At 40.7% G+C, this 22,075-nt stretch overlaps 1 protein-coding gene across 1 annotated transcript in view; it reads left to right on the top strand.

Moving 5' to 3' along the window:
* The window catches only part of LOC135475575 (metabotropic glutamate receptor 3-like), a 79,067-nt gene extending 58,064 nt beyond the window's left edge, over nucleotides 1–21,003 (top strand). Inside the window, exons 4-10 of the mRNA XM_064755500.1 lie at nucleotides 10,768–10,912; nucleotides 12,442–12,584; nucleotides 12,947–13,234; nucleotides 13,485–13,590; nucleotides 14,158–14,297; nucleotides 17,066–18,191; nucleotides 20,719–21,003. Coding sequence (XP_064611570.1) covers nucleotides 10,768–10,912; nucleotides 12,442–12,584; nucleotides 12,947–13,234; nucleotides 13,485–13,590; nucleotides 14,158–14,297; nucleotides 17,066–18,191; nucleotides 20,719–20,903 — 2,133 coding nt within the window. The 3' untranslated portion in view covers nucleotides 20,904–21,003. The remainder of the gene's footprint in view (nucleotides 1–10,767; nucleotides 10,913–12,441; nucleotides 12,585–12,946; nucleotides 13,235–13,484; nucleotides 13,591–14,157; nucleotides 14,298–17,065; nucleotides 18,192–20,718) is intronic.
* Nucleotides 21,004–22,075: the final 1,072 nt, after the last annotated feature.

Consider the following 22,075-nt stretch of genomic DNA (forward strand, 5'->3'; position numbering starts at 1 on the left):
AGGTCTTATACTTTTTGGCAAGCTTTAGTGTCCTGCTTTCGACTGAAAAATGTTTAACCCAGGTGCTGTCTTTCACTTTAAATTGATGCATTTTGTGTGTTATAAAACGGCATAAATAAGGTGTGGATCTAGATTTTACAGCTAAAACACCTGAGTTCTACGTCCTAGTGTTACATTTGCATGTCTGCGCTTTCATCTATAAATCAAATGTCAGGTTACACACTTGAACAACATTCTTCTGTGCGAAAGCCTGAAATTTACTCAAAACGGACTTAAGTCTTCATACCAGACTTGAAACCAAGCCTTCAATTGTGTTCTTAACCTAAAAAAAACTGTGCAACAGTGTATTAAATATGCAATAAATCTGTTGCTGTTTTACATTGACTTTGGACAACTGCATTGGCTGCTGAGTTTGTCTAAAATTTTTAACTTAAAATTTGACTTAATACCAGAATTAGGTCATCCAATTTCGAACAACTGGGTCCAGATCTGAGGACATTAATTTCACTTCTACGTGCGTAGCGCAGAACCTTTGGTCCGTCAATAACTATTGTCAGCTTACGATTTAGATTTATCTGTTACACCCAGAAATCGAATCAGATGTATGTGATTCAAAGCCAAATGTAATACATGTAGGAGGAGTATATGAACTAACTGAAAAGAGGTGACCAGTTTGAAACTCGCAGGGCGAGACATGAGATTACGCGTGATGTATAAAACACGAGAAAGTAAAGCTCCACATTTGTACTTCATCTGGTTATTTTGGTTCGAACGTGGGTTTCTTTTTCAAATTTATTTCCCTTTTTTTTCGTCAATAATACGATGATGGACTTCGGTCTACTTATTTTAGGTTAACTCACATATTTGGTCACCATTACGTTGGTCTTCTAAAGGATTATGCAGGGTATAAGAAAACCACGACCTTTCAGGACCACGACCTCACAGATATAGGGGGTGCTAAGGAGGTTTTCCACTTTAATGTGCTACATAAAGAGGTCCAAATCGCAATAAAAACACCTACAGTAGTTTTCTGCTGTTTCCACACATGGCTTTGTACCACCTAATTCTATTATGACTGAAAACACGCCCAAAAATGCAATGTATTACAGGAAAGAACAAAAAGGGTACATACATTTTGTATTGGACGGTGGTGTTGAGGATGGGAAGAAAGTTATTACGAGGTGCTCTTGTAACAAAAAAAAACAAGTGACATATACCGGTATGATAAGGTTGTAAGCGTTTGCCTCACTCACAGTGTCTCGATATTCTAAGATCTATAAAAGCACAGACACTTACCCTAGATTATCTTTTTGTTCTTATCTGGACGCCCCACAAAGGTAACTGGAATTCGGATGAAGTTGTTCATTTTAAGAAAATATTACGTGTTTTGATGACTGTGTTAAAATAAAGCTGTTTTCGCACTTACTTTTAATATCATGTTCTGCGATAAAACACCAATGTCTGCAGACAACACAACATTCTGTAAACACATATGTGACTAACACACTGCTCATCTTACAACATTTGACTTTAAATCCCGTGCACCTTGATAACGTTTCCTTCATGAGATGGAACCGTTATGGGTGTAAACATGGCTCAGCATTGGTGTTCAAAAGAATCGGCGGTAGCGTTTTAAACACGAAATTAGGTATCAAGCCTATGGGTTGTTTGTAGGTTGTCGTAGCGGTATTGTTAGCTCAGTAAAAGCATCTGGATTCCATGATAATAACCGGTCGGCGCTGCAAGCGGTTAGAGCTTTGGCCTTGCAAGCCAGACATTCGGATTCAATCCAGTGTCCTCTTCCGCTTAAGATTATAAATATTTACACTCCTCAAACTTCCAGGCGGAACGCTTAGCAGAAGGGGACAGGTCATGTCTAATAAACAGAATAATGCTGTACACATTTATATTATCATAGGACAAACACACGACCTAGTTGCTATTTGAATATCCCGATATTGACAAGTATCTGTAGAGAAACTACAGCGTAGGCTACTTCGTCAGTGTCTGCCTTTTGACGAGACTAAACCCAAATCTTTGGTTTATCAACCGTGTAATCACAGTGCAGTACCGATCGTCATGTGGTCAGCAAGTGACTGGGCTGGGCCAATACACCCCCGGCAAAGAGACTTCACAGATAAACTCGTTAACGGCGCTTGCTTAGTCTGCGTATACGTAAGAAGCCCGTGTTCGTCATCAGAAGCCTGTCAGGTTGACATAATGGCTGAGTGTTTACTCTGCCGTGTGGAATTCTACCCGTTGATCACAGGATCCGAAACAAGCGGCGGACTCCACGGCGGATACATCAGCCCAATCAATTTACAGCAATCATACACTTCCGGACTTGCCACTGGTTAGGCGTCCATTTTTGCAGGAGCGTCGTGGATCATTATTTGATTAAACTATTCAGGAAATCAGCTTAGAGCAGAAGGCAATGAAGCGAGTGGTTGGCCGTACTGTTTCCAGAACGTGCCACCTTTTCGAGTAGAGCGACTTGTAAGTCCGAAAGCTAGTCAATCTGGGAATCTTCCTTTACAAAGTCCCTACAAAAGCTTACTTAATATCGGGTCTGGGTTTATCTACTTGGGATATACTCGTTCTTCGGCGTGAAAATGAAATTCGAGCTCGCCAAATCCGTGATCAAACACTAGTTAGGCTTTGACGTCGAATCTAGTGGCTATAGCCGGAGGGTTAAATCTAAAGGAAGGCATTCAGCTAGGTAGAAACCCCAAGCGGATGTTTAAGTCTGGAGGTAAGATTATGTTCGCAAACTTGATTGTGGCAACCAAGGACGTGAAAAACGCTGAAGGTTCTCCGTTGCAGATTAACTTAAAGGAATTTGGCTACATGTGAACCTCTTGACACCTGATCGCCTCGGAGGACATACTGCTGTGATAGTCTGAGGATGTGACCGAATATAAGCTTACCCTAAAACTCACTGAGATATGAAGTAATTCATGAGGTGGCAGTTACGACGCGGATAGGATTTGCCGCTAAAATTTCTGAAGGGTAGATCATAACTCTGATTCACGGGTTTTATTCCATTAGAATTCATAGTGAAAATCCATGATTGGTACTAAATATTATTCCTTATCATTATCAGGGGAAAGCGATATGTTAATGCTGCCTAAAACTGATTAATCAGTTCAAGGGGCTATCCGATTTAACTTTTTATCAAATTAATGACCGGTTTTCCCTATTAATTATTTAACGCGATTTCAAGCCAATAATATCCTGCAGGCAAAAGGTAAAATGTGTCATCTGCACAGGGCCAAAATATGCCACATCGTCATTTAACAGAGAGTGTAATTGAATAGTTATAATTTTGAATAAACCCATCTGTATGAAGTCTTAGTCTCCGGAAAACATACCTGTGTAATTACAAGCATGTGTCCCTGACAACAAAGTATTTTATTTTGTGCAAATTTGTTTTTTCTGTACAAAGTAGTTGTACAAACTTTTTATGGCTGTCATATTAAAGTGCCAAATGGTCATTCCCTATATGCTACATGTTACTAGACGCTATTTGTAAGAATGACCTTGCAACTTTGGTTTAGATCACGCCATCTGACTGTCTCTCATCAATGGCTTTCAGGCGGAGATGTACTGGTATTGTTGCTTATGCTGTGTTCACATCTTTTCTATATGGTCTCTGGAGTTGGCCTGTAATTTGTATCCACCCTCTCCCTGCCTTATCCTTCCAACTTCCCATCATTCGATAACACATCACCATTAATGTGGGTCTTTCGGTTAATTTGCAACACCCATATAATGTGTTACCCGGTCAAGTGTTTAAATCTCCCTCCGTGCATTTCCGGTTCAGGCGTACTTCCGTCATTTTGAGTGCACAGAAAATACTTTTTCAATCCCCTCTCAGTAAACTTTAGAAAAGGCCGGATGCACTGCGTGGATGGCATCGTAAGGTTCATAAAAAAACACTATATCGCACATCAGAAGGCAGTGGAGCCTTCTGATGGTTTTATAGGTGAAAATACACGAGGTAATGCAGATTGGTCTTTATTTCACAACAAACTCTCTCTGTTGTGTTGTGTATTAGACATATTAGACCATGAGTGTTATAATACAAATCTGGCGAGGGCTTATGGAGACCGCACGGAGGCATCATATTTCATGCACAGTCGCCACATATCCTTCAAGGCAGAAACGACCGTTTAGAATCGATTCGCTACGTCTAGTTCCAAACCAGTGGAAATTATAAACGTGCAGAAGCCCAGAGAACAACACAGAGAGCAAAGGTAAATTAAAAGTGGTCAATGGTTCACACTGTAGACACGGGACCATAGGTTTAGCCTGGATGGAGTCTCACAGTTTTTGATATGCCCTATTCCGACAACATTATCGTGGCAGAGATGAGAGAAAATAGGAGAAAATTGGAAATGAGACGGTCTGATTTCAAGTTCTGGCTAAATCTATGCACGGAATTGGTCATTTAGCGTGTGATGCGGCTCTTTAAAACGTGGCATTTCAATGACATGCATTTATAGCATCACCAACACCACCACCACTCCCGGCTTTCACTACTCAAGAGGCCATTTGTGGAACACCAATTGCCTTTCACCAGTATGGTGTGCACATCTTGCAGGTTACATATGGGAACGTTTGTCACTAACTTGTAAAGGGAAGGTGGTTTGCCTCGGGCTGTCAGAGTTTCTCCACTCATAAAGATGGCCACCGTCGTATATGGTGAAAAATTTGGAGTATTTCTTCACTGCAACACTCAAATAAATAAATAAATTAAAACACCAGCTCCTTATAAATATCAAGCCGTAGACGAAAGCAGCATTCGATATCGTTAATCTACAAATCTGGAACCATAACAAGGTATAGTTTATCTGTTCTAAGAGACACAGATGGGGGATACAGTGGCGTCCCCTCAGTTGATGTTAGTTGCTGGGTAGGTAGTGGACCAACATACACCATGTACATGTAGATAAACATGTGACTGTCACTAGAAAGCCTTGTGAAAATTCCTGCTTCAGGAGATAGATTATTAAATTTTTTAATGCTAATTATTTAAGATTTATTTGACTGTTGCACAGGACTGTTTTCGTTTGAACGGAGTAGAAGACTTCCTTTAACACTCGTGGCAATGAGTTATTTACAATTCTAAGAATGCTGTCCATATCAAGCTATTTTGTTTGCTTTCTATTGAGCATTGGTTTTGTATCGTCGTAATTTTGTTTTTTGGCGCAAAATGGTTTGATCAATGCAGGAAATTTATTACTTATGTACAGATAGAACAAAAGCTTGAGTTGAATAGTAACTCTATTAATTTTGGGAAACTTTCCTTGCGATTATATTGACCTGGAACGTCCATCTTGGTTGACGGCTGGTATACCGATGTCTGTTTCGATGCATAGATTCAAAGCTTTTGTGTCACATGAAGTACCAGTCATCACACTGCATGTAGTTTACGCCTTGGTTAAGTTCACGATCCTGAACAGTGTTTCTGTCCCTCAGTACATTGTGTCTGTCAGTGGAAAGTGGATTATTGCTTTAAAATATGTTTCAAGATAAACCGGATTTTTTAAGAACCAAACTATTAGTTAACCGTTCCCACAATAAATAATTCACTCAGTCACTAAGCCATTTTTTTTTTTTTGCTTTATTGGTGTAAACGCCATAATAAGTTTAATTTGATAAATTAAAAATGAAACTTTTGATAAGATAGTCTAACACTGGACAATTTGGACAACTCTGCCGGTTCAAAGTAGTCCGAAATTTGTTAGAACTGAAGGGTATGCTCAGTTGTTTGGGAGGGTATAAAGTTTCGATTGAGCATTCTTTTTACCCACCTCATTTCTCGTAGTTTCCATGGTTTTCCCAAGTTACCTTCTACCATTAATAATTCATTTACACTACTAAGAGGAAACGAAATTTTTGTTAAATATGTGCATCTCTTGCCCTTTGCCTGTAGCCATTTATGCTAATCTTATCATGGCCACCTTAACACCATGGGGCGAGGACAAATGTGATTAGCACAGGGTGTATAACAGCCAACGGCATGACTAAGCTCTCACTGTATAGCCCATGTTAGACATTAACCTAATTATGTATTCAACGACAGTTGTTCGTATGTATTGGGCCTATCTATTCCTACAGTAATAAAACCTAACAGTGGTCCTACAAGTCAGAAAATACAACTGGAAACATGAACACACATATTTATAAACATTTGTGTCATAAAAAGACATAGCAGTCATATGTTAAACCAAGGCAGGCATGTTTGGTGTGTTTTCTTGGATAAATGTCTATGTTTTTTAATGAATGTGATTCAAGTGTTCTCAAAGTCTTCACTTCTAGCGGCTGTTCACTACCAGTAAATACCTACTGGCGTTCCATAAAAGCTTTATACGGTGGAAAGTTTATATTGACTTTCCACCGTCTAGTAGCTTTATAGTGCTTGTTAAACTGCCCAGCGGTGGAGAAATACGAGGATTGAAATGCGGAGACTAAAACTCCCAGACTACCCAGTACATCCAATACGAGGCCTCGTGTTTCACACCAACCTGTAGCTATACGTCGACTTTCAGGACCTATACCTCCAGTTTCCTACAGACTTCCGGCACTTTCGTTTTCTTCTCTGCAACAATTTGACAGAAAACAACGGATAAATCAAACATGAAATGAAAGACAATTTTACTTGGGCGAAAAAGTGTAGCCTAAAATAAATATGCATAGAAGGTAATGAAACTGGCCTTAAAAAGCCATAAGATCATGTCACATTTCATATTGATTGCTATTTACCAGTAAAATATTCGAGAGCAGATGGTTTTTGAAATCTTCTCCTTTCAGCCAACATTTACATCACTTCACGAAAATTCCGTGTTCCAAAATATTTCTGGGAAGACAGTCGTAAAACTGAATTTAAAGGACAGTTTTTGTGCTATTTTCTCAGATAGAGTAAAAAAAGTAGAAAAAAGACAAAGGCAAAAGATGATATTGGACGTATAATTTTTGTTAATAGCTCAGTATAATAGAATATAGCCCTATAGTTTTACATGTAAAACCAGATCAGAGACCACTGTGTGATATTTGGCAATTGGTCAAACATGGCTGGTAAAATCCATTTCATTACTAAAACTTTACGATTGAAATTATGCGTTCTTAAAGAATCAGTTTCATTATTTGTAAATCATTGAATGTGAGTACAACATGTCTTATCCTACAGCGGCATGCACACAGGCCATAGTTTACGCAAATAATACCAACAAATTACCCATTGATTATATTCTTAGGACTACACATCAGCATTCTGTAATTAAGCAGAAGTGTTACGCACAGATTTGAGCCTTTTTTAAATTCGTTTTAGAGTACATGACATCTTTTTTTAGACATTTACATTAGCCCAGACGTCACGTGGTCATCTCTCGTGAAAACAAACAAAGAAATCTTTGATTCATTAGACAAATTTGTCTCCTGTGTTTCTCTTGAGAAGATAACTATCGACGCGTCGCTGTCCCCTTCGTTTATTGTCAAGAATGAGTTTCAGGTTTTCTTCACACCCTTTGAGACGTATGTCCCGTGGGGACGTGTATCATCCACTGCGAAACGTAGCAGGAAATATACAACGTGAGAACTTCGCAGGTGTCAGAGAACAGGCTGAAGGGATTGAGTCTGACAGGCACGCAAGAGAGGAGTCAGCTATAGTTCCGACAGACATACGTTTATGTTTGGTAGTAGCTTGGATTCCTGGAGATGTGTTAAGAACTAACATAACGCTTGTCTCATTTTAAAAGCACACTTACACGAAGCATTACATCTAAAATGAGATTTTGTTCTGTTTGTAACCATAACCCCAGTTCTTCTTCCTGGTTAAAGATACAAGTGTAGCAATGTTTCAAGAATTGGCGTTCGATGAATTTTTTTAACTTGAGTATCATATTTTAATGGCTGTATAGCCTGATTTATTCTAGTTTACCTTTCGTTTAACCCCATGTAATAACTAACGATTCCACTAAAAGCAGGTTACAGTTTGTACCTGTTTCCCCAAGGCTCATAGCTCATACCACAATGAGATGGCGTGTTCGAAGCAATATCCGACTAATTCTGTTGTCAGATGATAGCCAAGCATCTGGCGACGTGCAATTGTTCCCTCGGGCTACGCCTGGTTTTCTCACAGCATAAACCGTCATCGTATAAGACATTTTTCTTTTGAATGGTGTAAAATATCACTTAAGTATGTCAATAAATCGTAAAGCTCCATTTCCTATTCACATCATACCGCTGTTTCTATTTTACTGATGTCCGACGCTTCACGCAAGAATTTTTTACCTGCGCGATAGAGGTCAGCTTTATGTGTGGGTGAAACCAGAGGGGCACCTAACTGTGCCATGTTTCTTGCAAATTTTCGGACGACTTACTGTACGTTATACTCATGGAAGGCATCAGTTCTCAAGCAAACTTCGTACAACACCACACAATAGCATTGCACTATTTCTTATCAACAAGAGATCACTGGTCGCAAGGCATACCGGTATTATTATTTGCATTTGCCCAGTTTTGTCATCAGAAGCATGGCAAGCTCAGAAACCTGCTTTTGGCCTGCGGTATTACCCTATCTTTGTGATGGATCACACGTGTAAGAAAGTGTCAAATACGTTATGTGTTAAAAAGTAGCATGATCACGTTGTTCAGGGAAATGCTAAACCCTGAAACGTCGTTATGTAATGGAACAGTGGATATTCTGAACGCAACTGTGAACTGCTAGCGCAATCATGGTCACATGGACCTCTTGGCGCAATGCTGTTTTGTGATATGTTTTCATGGTGGCATAACGTGTCCTTATAAAATATGCCTCATGTTAAATGTGTTCCACGAATTTAGTTCTTCCTTTGTTTAGAAGACCGCATAAATAAATTGTTTGGCTTACTTCATTTTTGTTTTAGGCCATTAAGATATTCCGCTCACAGTTGCGAAGCTTGTGTCTGAACTAACGACGCTCTTTATATTCATTGGCTTCTTACGCCTCTTACACTATAGTAACATGTCGTAGTTCCAATGTGGCATCAGTCTACATGTAGTTCAATGCTGGGCTTTACAGCAGGTGTCATCTGTTTTGGCACTGTTGATTTCTTTTGCTGGCCAGGGTTCCTCTTCGATCAAACAGAAAACTGCCAGCAAACTAGAGAACAAGGAATGGGGTACAGATTTAACTTGAAGTTTTAAAGCTTTTCAATATCCCTTGACATGGCTTCCACCAGCGACAATCTATCTGTGCCATATCCATAATGATATGTGCAACAACTTTTTTCTTCACAGGCATTGTTGATATTACCGCGAGGACATAGTATGTTAGGGTTTCCCAGAGCAGTATGCTAATAGAACGGCTGAGGCAATCTGCATCTTCATCTGTACACCACCATCCCCTCCCCCATCCCCTTCTCTTTTCGCCATACATAGACTGTGGGGTTGGGAATCTTCTCGTGGTGATCGGCTTACGCCATGCAACGCAGCCTTCCGTGAAAGCTGACGAAGTGATCAATGGGTCTAGGGCAGCGATCGTAAAAGCCTTTGCTATTTGGCGAGGTGGGCAATGGAACAGCTGGCGTTCAAAAGATTAATAATAGCTCGGTGAAGTGGAAAATACCATTGGGAAGGTGAAATGAGTTATATTGGCCGCAAACTAAGGGATTAACCTGTACGTGGAATGTGGGCAAGGGTTTGCTAGCCTTAAGCGAGGTGCTCTCAGTGCTGATGGACCATTTTAGGGCTTTTTCACAGTATAATCACGCAATATGGATTATTAACGGGGGAATTCATCTCATTCAGTCTTATGGTCATCTGATCTTCTGGGCCTTCAGGACTTTTGTAAAAAGACAGGTGTTCTAAAAGTATTTAGAGGGAGATAGAGGTATCAGAAGCACGAAGTCAGTTTTCCTGTTCTTCCTGAAAAATCGCTGCCATAGGCGAAAGTTTTGTAAGCAGAGGCACCGTCTTGGCGGTGGGGTGCGTTTCGGTTCGCCCCTATGAGCCTACATAGAATGACATTATAAACTTATAAAAAGTATGCTACATGTCTCCAGGGTTAAGCTGATGTTTGATAACAGTTGGAAAAGCCATGAAAAATTCTGCTCTGCTCATGAGGTAAAATGGAAGACTTTTAGTGAAGAAGGATGCAAGGCATTAAAAACTCAGAACGTCGTATCATATTATATATAACAATACGAATTAGCGCCAGTTTTGTGCTCAAGTCGCCCGTTGCGTATACCTATGAATATGGCTCTAAAATGAGCTCCTGAGACAAAACATATCTCACATGGCATAAATATCCCTGAGTTTAGATAAGTATGTACCGTAAGAAAAGCTCAGCCCCAGCATTATCTTCCAACGTCTTAAAACCTTGGGGTTATATTTATCAAACATTCTTAGACATAAGTGCAGAATTCAAACACAGCTACAATTACAATGTTTGCTCACGGAAGCTTAAAATTTGCACACCGTTTTTTTATATTGCAAAACAATGTATCAACCACAGTTTCAGTTCTTTCCTTGTTGAGTTTTTATACAGATAGAACAAAAGCTTGAGTTGAATAGTAATTTTGGGAAAGTGGCCTTGCGATTATATTGACCTGAAAAGAAAACGAAACAAAAAGTACTTGCAATTTTATTACTTAAGTTTTAAGTTGTTTGATAAATATGAGTCTTGGTCTCATGAACCACAGTGTACCTGGTGTGGACTGTGGCCCTTTTTGTAATCATTATAAACCAGTGGAATTAATTTTATGGTAATATCTGTATTTTCAGGGATTTAACGAAGTCGAAAAAGCCTTGAAAGAAAACAACATTTGTATAGCCTGGACAGACAAGTTACTGAAAGATTCCGGAGTGGCCACTGAGGAGTCTTACCTCAGCATAGTTGACGAGCTGAAGAAGCGACCTAACGCCAGAGGTCGGTACTAAATGCTGATCTGTCAACTACTTATAATAGAAATTCAAACATGTCTGACTATCGCATGCAATTTTGCTAACACTGATGTTTGGTTTCTTTAAAGCGTGATGAGGAAATCTATCATATTTATTCATAATTTGGTGAACCAGCCCCGATGGCACAGTTGGTAGAGCGTCCGCTTCGTGAGGCGTTAAGCATGAAGGAGATAATGCAACGACTGGTTGACCCGTATCAGTATAATGGCTTTGGTGGGTCAGCTTACTTACCTTCAGTTAGTCGTCTCAGTGAAGCAGCTCTAGATAAAAGAGAGGTGGAATTCCATCTGGCACATTACATGCACTCTAAGTCTCTAAATTGTAACCTACAGCGTACTCACCCCAAGCAGTCGCCCACACTTGTTATTTATAAGTCTTGAGCTGTCTGTTTTGTAGCGATGTCGACTTTGGATATAACGTTTTAAAGTTTGAGTTTACCTGTTTACTTTAGATTTGTCTAGCGACGTTGCAAGTTCTCAGCCAAGTAATTTGATCTTTTATGAAGAAGTATTAATGTGAGTCTTGGTGAAGTGTGTTACATGTTGTTCCAGCTTTTCCCATATTGCTCACCAGTTGTTGGTCCTCCTTGGCTCAGTTGGTTAGCTCGTTAGCGCAGCGTAATGACCCAAGAGCCTCTCACCAATGCGGTCGCTGTGAGTTCAAGTCCAGCTCATGATGGTTTCCTCTCCGGCCGTACGTGCAAAGGCCTGCAGCAACCTGCAGATGGTCGTGGGTTTCCGCCGGGATCTGCACGGTTTCCTCTTACCATATTGCTGGCCGCCGTCGTATAAGTGAAATGTTCTTGAGTACGGCGTAAAACACCAATCAAATAAATAAATAAATTACCAGATAGCAGGCCTGCTTGAGGCTGTGAAAAAAGTGAAATGGCCTTCAGTTCTAGCATTGGCAGATAGCGTTAACCCTGCATATAAGGCCTGTCTGAAATGATGTGGACATATTGACAATGTCCGAATCAGATGCAAGAACAAAAACTCATTTTATCATATGCAATAATATCAATATATGACAAAGATTTTTTTAAAATAATGCTATGGAATACAGGAATAATCTTAATACAACGTGGGAAATAACTAGACTCACATTTTTATGACGTCATTCTGAGTTCAGTATATTTTTGCCCATGGGCTCTATCCTGTCGACATCAAAGTTTATAAGTAGTCTCCGTCAATCCTTCTCAGACGGATTTCAAGGAAGACGGCAGTAATTTAGCAGTAAAATGGACTTTTATCCAGGCTTTTAAAGTCATTATTTGATCCATACAGCCAACAACTGATGCCGTGAAGAAAATGCTCGGTTAACGGGCATGCAAAAGGGGGTTTTCTGTTCGCTGATATGCAGCTCAATTTTCTGTCCGTTCTCCAGTTTATTTTAACTTCCGGTCCAGCAAATTCTGCGCTCCATTACTATGACTACGGCCAAATAACACGGGCTCTATTGACTCCTACTGACTCGATTCTATACTTTATTGGCCAGGTGTCATTATCTTTGGCTCGGATCAAGAGGTCGGAGACTTGATGAAGGCAGTGAAGAAGCGAGGTGCCACAGGACTGTTCTCCTGGATAGGGAGTGACGGCTGGGGGGCCCGCGGCCTAGCTTACGAGGGCAAGGAGGAAGAGGTGAGGTATCTGTGGATCTGTGACCTGTAGTTACTCACAGCACTCTCAGCATAGCTACCGAGTGTTGATCTACTCAGAAAATCGGGTTTCCTCTACCCATTAGTCTGTAGTGGTAAAAGAACAAACCTGAGTACAAATGATAAAATCACAACCACGAGAGTGTAAGCGGTGACATCCAGATTCTCAGGATATGTACATCAGATTTGGCTTCGTGTACGGTTTCATATGTTGGTTACGATACGTGTTGTAATGGTTTCCATTTCCTTCAAACATGAACTGCACTGCCGTTGTGTAGAAGAAATAAATTGCGCACTGTTCCAAAACTCACACAATTTTGCAAGGAAACTATGTTGTGCCTACAGGTAGAGGGCGCAGTGACCGTCCAGCCCTTGGCCTACCCCGTTCAAGGCTTCGATGAGTATTTTCTGAGTCGCACCCCGGAGAACAACGCTCGTAACCCCTGGTTTATTGAATACTGGGAGAAACAGTTCATGTGTAAGCACCCTAACGGAAGCCTTACCCCTTACAACGAGCAATTCAACAGGACGTGTACAGGAAGAGAGCGGTACAGTGATGACTATCCCTACAGCCCGGAGGCCCAGTTACAGTTTGTCAGCGACGCCGTCATGGCATTTGCCTACGCTTACAAGGTAATGACTTCAAGTGGTTGAGATCTCTTCCGCTAGGACATAAGTAGGCTCACCAATGTTACCCCGAAGTGCCGCAGGTCAGTTCAATGTATAAGTGTAACAAACACGCACCTAGAGTCAAAAACCACAAGCATTAGCACCCTTTTCCGTTCACAAAATTGTCTGTCTACGGCAGTAGAGAAACGTAATGATTTTGAGACACTTAAACACTTACTGCTTGTATCTACATATGCTCTATTATATTTTTCAGAGTTTACACAAACAAGTGTGTGACGGACGACCCGGGGTGTGTGACGAAATGGACCCACCCGACGGGGAAATGGTCAAGTCAGAACTTTACAGAGTTAACTTCACAGGTACGGACAATTAATAAAAGAAAGGACGTTATAATTAGGTTTCCAGGTAAAATTGGAAAGACTTAAGAATCAACTCAGGTGGCATTTGTCATTCTTCTTATGATTATTTAACATTAAATATCATAATTAGGGAATTCTGACCACCTGTCAATTTGCGTCTGCAACTAGATAGTGTACAGCAACGTCCATTAATTTTGTCACGAGTGTGTCTCCTCCAACCTTCAAACTCTCCGAGGTTTATCTTATAGTGGAATCGGCATCGAGAACACAACTCTAAATAATTAAATAAAAAACATTATGTGATATCTCATGTTTTGCTCATGGATGGAATCGTATTTGTGTATTGTATATCGTCAACATTTACCAAATTAAGAGGAATTGAAAACATGATCAGAAGCATGGCGACTGCACGGTTTATGTTATAATGAGAAAACCCGGTTTCAACTCAATGCCGCAGCCCAACATAGGTAAATAAAAGTTGTTTTCTTGTCTTCAGAAGGATTGTTTTTAATATGGCTGTCTGAAATGGAAAATATTAACCAAAATTTCGTGTTGTTGTTTATCCAGGTTTGTCTGGACAACAGTTTAACTTCCTGTCCAATGGAGACGGTCCAAACAAGTACCGGATTCTTAATTTCCGGAAATTTGGACCCGGGAATTTCCGCTGGGTAACTGTAGGATACTTCATTGACGGAAAGCTGACACAGGTGATACATGCAAAACACAATACCAGATATCACAGTTTGTATGATAAACATTCAGACTGTATGTTTTATCTAACATGTTAGAAGTGTGTCTTATTTTGCACCTTGATTTTGTATGTTCTTTGTACAGGGCAAGAGGTTATACAGCATTCTGGTGCAAATGACTCACCATTAATTCTTACTACAAGTGAAACATAAAAAAACGCCCGAGTTCAGCTGTGCATGATTACGAAAAATTAGATAGCCATTCCATAATGATGATGTGTGACCAGCAAGCAATTATTACATTGTCCTCACTACCATAACCGTTATATGTCACCGGCAAAAAATTATTACACTGTTGTCACTACCATAACGGTTATGTGTGACCAGCAAGCAATTATTATAATGTCGTCACTACCATAACGGCCATGTGTGACCCGCAATCAATTATTACAGAGTCTTCACTACCAAAACGGTTATGTGTCATCGGCAAACAATTATTAAACTGACTGTCGTCGCTATCATAACGGTTTTATGTGACCAGCAAGCAATTATTACACTCTCATCACTACCATATCGGTCAATGACCAGCAAGCAATTATTACATTGTCCTCACTACCATAACCGTTACGTGTGATCAGCAAAAATTCTTACAGTCTTCGCTACCTTAACGGTTATGTGTGATCAGCAAATATTATTACACTGTCTCCGTTAACATAACGGTTATGTGTGAACGGGATACAATATTACGCTGTCGACACTACCATAACGGTTATGTGTGAACGGGACACAATATTACGCTGTCGACGCTACAATAACGGTTATGTGTGACCACGACACAATTTTATGCTGTCGATACTACTATAACGGGTATGTGTGACCAAGACACAGTATTAGGCTTTCGTTATGCTATCATAACAGTTATGTTTGACCATGTCGCAATATTACGCTGTCGACACTACCATAACGGTTATGTTTGACCAGGACACAATATTACGCTGTCGATGCTACCATAACCGTTATGTGTGACCTGGACACAATATTACGCTGTCGACGCTACCATAACGATTATGTTTGACCAGGATACAGTATTACGCTGTCGACGCTACCATAACGGGTATGTGTGAACAGGACACAATATTACGCTGTCGACGATACCATAACGGGTATGTTTGACCACGACACAATATTACGCTGTCGACGCTACCATAACGGGTATGTTTGACCAGGATACAGTATTACGCTGTCGACGCTACCATAACGGGTATGTGTGAACAGGACACAATATTACGCTGTCGACGCTACCATAACGGGTATGTTTGACCACGACACAATATTACGCTGTCGACGCTACCATAACGGGTATGTTTCACTAGTAATTATTACCAATTACAATCATTACACGGTCGTCGCTCATTTTCTCCGACATACGTGCTCTAGTTTTAAAACTCATTGATGTTCTACTTCATAATTGCAATTAATTCCGACGATGCCTTGTGGGATAGAAGTTTATCAAGACGAAGTCCACTTCAAAGAGCAAAAAATAACGCAATATCGCATGAGCTTATGCATCTTTGATTGCTTGTTAGGAAGGAATTATGGCCTTTGGATGTCATTCTCTTTTTTGTACCCTTTTTAACATATTAAAACACCACCAAATAAAGTTTCTTTATGAATACCCTAAATACTGCTGCATACCCAAAGACACACTATCATCAAAACTTCCAAAAATACCAGTATTCCTCTCACCATGTGTTGATTTCTCGATAAATATCTTTTTTTACATCAAGCAGGGTAAAATCCCAACCGTCTTTGGCAGTAATTGTGGCGCTTGGCATAAAATAGGAATTCAAATGGTCGGCAAATCCAGACAAACTGGAGTGTATGGCCTATAGATTTCCTTGGCAAGGCTAACAGCTAACCACTTACGCAAACTTTTGTCAAACAGAGCCATAACGTATACCTCTGACAGGAATCCAAACGACCTCATTGTATTGACAGCTGAACCATCAGGCTCCGCCTCAGCCGGTATTAGATCTAGGACTGCAGATTCACAGTCAGGATACATTTAAGTTTGAAAATCACCTCAGCTGAGCAATGCCCGGTAAACTGCCACAAAACTTGAGGGGTATTAGGGTTTTCGTCTTTATGTGGTAGCAAATATCTTTACTTATAACTATAAATGCCACAAATATTTAGTTAAGCATTAAACGTCTGAAAAGATACTGAAGCGGTTTTACCCTTAGCCGCTACACGGGGATTGATTTTTTTTTTTTGATTGGTGTTTTACGCCGTACTCAAGAATATTTCACTTATACGACGGCGGCCAGCATTATGGTGGGTGGAAACCGGGCATGGCCCGGGGGAAACCCACGACCATCCGCAGGTTGCTGACAGACCTTCTCACGTACGGCCGGAGAGGAAGCCAGCATGAGCTGGACTTGAACTCACAGCGACCGCATTGGTGAGAGACTCCTGGGTCATTACGCTGCGCTAGCGCTTTAACCGACTGAGCCCGCTACACGGGGAAATGTCCAATACGAATACATCGGCCTGTTGCCATCATTCTATCTGATAGAACCGATAAAACTAGAGTTACAATTAGAATATCGCTTGTGGTATACCACAGACTTAAAATGACTCAAAAAGAGGGGTCTGGGCGGTAGGCGAGCTATTAAAATCAGTTACAACATCACTGAGATTTTTCGGTGCACAATTTAATTATTTAATCTGACCACCTGGAGAAAACATGATGTCCGCCAAACACATTATTCCTCTTTTTTTCCCAGATGAACCGCACGTTGCTACAGTACCGACAGGAGGAGCCGGACCACCCTGAATCTGTCTGCAGCAAACCGTGTAACACGGGCGAGGCTCAGGAACCCGTCAACGACGGCTCCTGCTGCTGGACATGTATCACCTGTACCAAGTATCAGTACTTACCCACCCCTGCCAAGTGCCAGGAGTGTGCCATGGGAACGCTACCAAACGCCAACAAGACAGTCTGTGTCCCCATTCCTCCCATCTACCTGTCCTACACAGACGGGGTGGCCATTGGGGCCATGATCTTTTCTTCCATTGGAATCATCGCCACGGTGTTCGTCATCACGGTGTTCTCCAAGTACAACGATACGCCGGTTGTGAAGGCGTCGGGCCGGGAACTCAGCTTTGTGCTTCTCTCTGGCATTTTCCTCTGTTACTCAATGACTTTCATTCTCATTTCGAAACCTGGCGTCATCATGTGTGGAATGCAAAGATTTGGCATAGGCTTGTGTTTCGCGCTGTGCTATGGCGCCATTTTAACAAAAACCAATAGGATTGCCAGGATTTTCCGAGCCGGGAAGCGAACGGCAAAGCGTCCAAAGTTTATAAGTCCCAAATCCCAGTTATTTATATGTTTTGGACTCATTAGTTTACAAGTAATTATTGGTGTTCTGTGGCTATTTATGACGCCTCCAAAAGCTGGACCTTTCTATGCCAATAGAGATGACCACCAGCTGGTCTGCATAGCCTGGGTGGGCTTTTCTTACATGATTGCACTGTCCTATCCAAATATTCTTATAATAATATGCACAATATATGCAATCTTGACTCGAAAGATTCCAGAGGCTTTCAACGAATCCAAATATATAGGATTTACTATGTATACGACGTGTATTATTTGGCTGGCCTTTGTCCCAATATACTTCAGCACGGATAAAACAATCGAAATTAGGATTGCGACCATGTGCTTTACGATTAGCCTTAGTGGTACCGTGGCTCTGGTGTGTATGTTTACCCCGAAGCTCTACATCATACTACTGCACCCTGAGAGGAACGTGCGCCAGTCTATGATGGCCTCCAAGACCTCATCCGTCTCGTACAAGTATAACTCCACTTCCACGTCCCGCGTTGACTCCGGTACGCAATCTGATGGTATGTTAGGAATAGTAGCAGCATGCGAAGGCTTGTAAGTGCATGAACAGGTATGTCAGAAAGGAAAGCATTGTATGAAAGAGAGCATTTGTTCATGAACAAATATGCTGATGGAGAAGCCGAGAGAGTGTGTGCATTCTTGAACAGATATATTAGTAAGGAAAGCATTATGTGAAAGAAACCTCTACTCATGAACAGTTAGCACGTATAGGAAAAACTACATGTAAGAGTGTGCATTTAGGCAAAGATATAGGGAAAGCTCTTATGTAAAAAGTGTGCATTCATGAACAGCTGTGCTAGCAGGTACGGGGGAAAATATTTAAACCAATGCATTCAGTCTAAGATATCGGGAAACCTCTGTGTGGAAAAAGTGTGCATTCATGAATAGTTATGCTAACAAGGATAGGGAAATGTGTGGAAGAGAGTATGCATTCAGGCTAAGATACAGGGAAAGCTCTGTGTGGAGAAAGTCTGCATTCATAAATAGTTATGCCAACACGTATGGGGAAATGTATGAAAGACAGTATACATTCAGGCAAAGATATAGGGAAAGCTCTGTGTGGAAAAAGTATGCATTCATGAACAGGTATGTAGATAGGAGGGTGCTGCACAGGGAAAGGGTGTTCATTAATGAACAAGTACATTAGCAAAGAATGGAAAGTACTTACAAGCGCTATATGGAGAAATAATGTGCAGGTACTTTCGTTAGAAAAGATCTGTGTGGAAGAAGTCGTGGATTCCTGAACATATGTGTTCATAAGGAAAACGTTATACGGTGTAAGGGAGTGTGGTAATGGGTACAGAAAGCGACGCAGTAGAGAATACATATGATGTGTAAAACGTGACTACTACACTTACCTCTTAACAGAATTGTCCACAAATGACATGTTGACTTCAGTTGTTCATAGGCTAATTGTAATTTTAATGCTTTCATAAATGGTAAACATGGTAGCATTTTGAGAACACGTTGTCAAAATGCTATCCTTTGCCATGATATGTGTACAGAAATTTAGACAGAGGGTGTCATGAATAGACTGATGTACACTAGTGTAAATGTGGGAAAGTGAGCGTTGTGAACAATTACATGTGTGTTTGTAAATGGAGAATGGCTTTGAGTGGATCTAAATATAGGCTGTGTTCTCTATAAACTTGTCTGTTTCTTGTGAAAGATTTGTTTGGAAAAACACGATGCATGCAGAAATAGATCGTTACGTGCCATGATAATTTGTACCTAATCCATGTTGGGACGTGCATTATCCATAGTATACAAAGCGGTCTGTTAAGGGAATAGCTTAATGCCAGGAGTAACATTGAAGATCGTGTGAGATGTATTTATACATATATAAATGAGTCTATAGTAAAAGATGTGGGCCTCATCAAAACCATAATTCACCAAGGAACTGTAAGCCCATTGATTCTTCATGTTTGAAGCACTCGTGTGGGCATAAATACAGGGAAAGAAATATGAAGTATAAAACTGAAGATTGATATACATATCTACAATTGCTATTTGTTGATTTACTGGATTTAGACCAAACACTCATTGACTCTAGAGTATTTGACGTAGATGAACGCTGTTGAGAGTGACGTTTTAGTTGAATGAGCCAATAATAGGGGTGTGTGTCGTTAAAAGATTCAACCTTTTCGTCATCATTATTAGTTAATTTTTTGGCCTCAGCTAATATTGCAGGACCAATCTTATTTCCAGCCAACCACGCCTTTTACACGCTGCTTTTGTATTTAAATCTGCTATTTGCAGCTGAGATTGTCGCGTGTGCGGGTGACAAAGAATACTTATTGCGTGGCCAATTTCATAATACATGAAAGAATGAAATCATTTAACATTTATGGGGATGAATTAAATTGGTATTCATATCCAGTGTATGATGACATTGCCATGTTTATATGAGTGCCACTCCACACTGAATACAGTCGTTGTACTTTAGTGAGAAAATGAAACTATTGATGTTGCAGTTAATATAAAACCTGTTGTAGAATTTTAGTTCTTGTAGAATATTAACATGAACGTGTTTAGTCGTTAAGTGTCACATAATCACTCGGTAAATAGTCTCAATCAGTAATTCAGTCTGCAGTTTGCAGTTAATCGTTTAGTCAGCCAGTCATGCAAACGATTAGTATCCACGTCACTCAAATCAGTGCGCCTGCCACTCTGGTTATTACTCTTTTAACAAATTAGTTAGGGAATTATTTGGAGATTTATGTCCGTTTGATATTGTTGATGTGAAATCTGTTTCACATACCATTACTGGTATTTAGATCGAGTGTGACTGCCAATTGACGCAACACGCCCTGTTTTTTTCGGTTAATCGGTCAGTAAGAGACCTTGTTTTCCGCATAAATTCCTAAAAGTGAAGAGAAACACATGAAGGTATGACAGAAAAATGCCTTCATTTTCGAAATAACAAAATAATTGGGTCATTCGTTGAGGGTACAGTATTTTTGGCCCTGTGACAGATCGTTCACACTTCATTCTTTGCTCACCTGACTGCTTCCGCTTTCCCCACAGATATGGAGATGACGCAACGCCTGAAGCCTTCCAGTTCCTTCAGCAGTGGACTTAGTCGATCCACGAGCGCCACCCAGACCTGCAGTAATGGAACGAGCATCAGCACCCAGACTCTGGACAGCATTGGTCGTGAGTTAGACCGGGGGACGTGCAGTTATGAACGTTGTATATCACCGAAAACCTAACGGCTTGGGTGTAAACCGGGGAAAGCCGGCTAGATCGTGGCCCAGACGGTGACGTCAGCTGGATCGTGGCCCAGATGGTGACGTCAGATAGATCATGGCCCAGATGGTGACGTCAAATAGATTGTGGCCCAGATGGTGACGTCATGGCTGGTGGACACAGATAGCAGTTTGATACTCTGACGTATGAGTAGGTTTGAACGAAGTGCTATCCGTGAACAAGCCAGCTTGAACCAGTGGAGTGCAGTGGTAGTTCGTCATTTGTGTGGAAATCCCAGGCAAAGCACTTTGACACAAAGCATTTGCCTGAAAGAGATGTAAGGGCGGGCCAGGTGAAATATGAATCTTGGATTTTAGCCAAAGCCAAGCACATGGACATCATCAGTATTGTGAGAAAAAAGCCTCTTGCCAAAGCCCAATGATACCATGTGCATCGTGGTATAACGAATAGTGCAATAACACCATGTACATACCTGACATAAGTGTAAATGGTGGTGAAAACGCCCGAGAAAACCTAATAGGTGAATTAGAAGTGGAAGTGTGAACCACGAGTGATGAAGTCCATGAAAGGCAGATAGACACCATGGGCGTAACTGATAGAAGTGTATATCGTGGTAAAAATGCCTGAGAAAACGTAATAAAGACATACGTGAATTAGAAATGTGAACAACGAAGGATGAAGTTTGTGGAAGGCACAATGAATGTACCCGATAAATGTGTTTATCGTGGGAACATAGCCGAGCGGAAAACACAATGACACTATAGGTATATAAAATAGAAGTATAAATGGCTAGAATAAAGACTAGCCAAAACATCGAACTAGAAGTATGCAAGATGAAAGTGTTGTGCGACCTGAAAGTTTGTTTTGTTGAAGTCCAGTGAAAGCGCAGAGACATCGTAATTCTGATTGTTAGAAATTCCGTTTGAATTAATTCCAATTAGATACCTGAATTGCCATGATCGAGAGCTGTCAATGGTGATTTACATGGAGGACAACGCGCAACATTTGCATATTTGCATATATATCGTAAGTCCATGACGTCAGCAATTCATGCAGAAATCAGGCAACACCTGTCCACACGTGTGGGCTTATTTAATGAGACGAATAACATTCGAATTGTCGTCGTCATAGCTTAGAATAAGACCATTCTGACTGGATGATCGATCTGGATTTC

This window comes from Liolophura sinensis, chromosome 9, assembly GCF_032854445.1.
Source record: "Liolophura sinensis isolate JHLJ2023 chromosome 9, CUHK_Ljap_v2, whole genome shotgun sequence".
NCBI classification, from domain to species: Eukaryota; Metazoa; Mollusca; class Polyplacophora; order Chitonida; family Chitonidae; genus Liolophura; species Liolophura sinensis.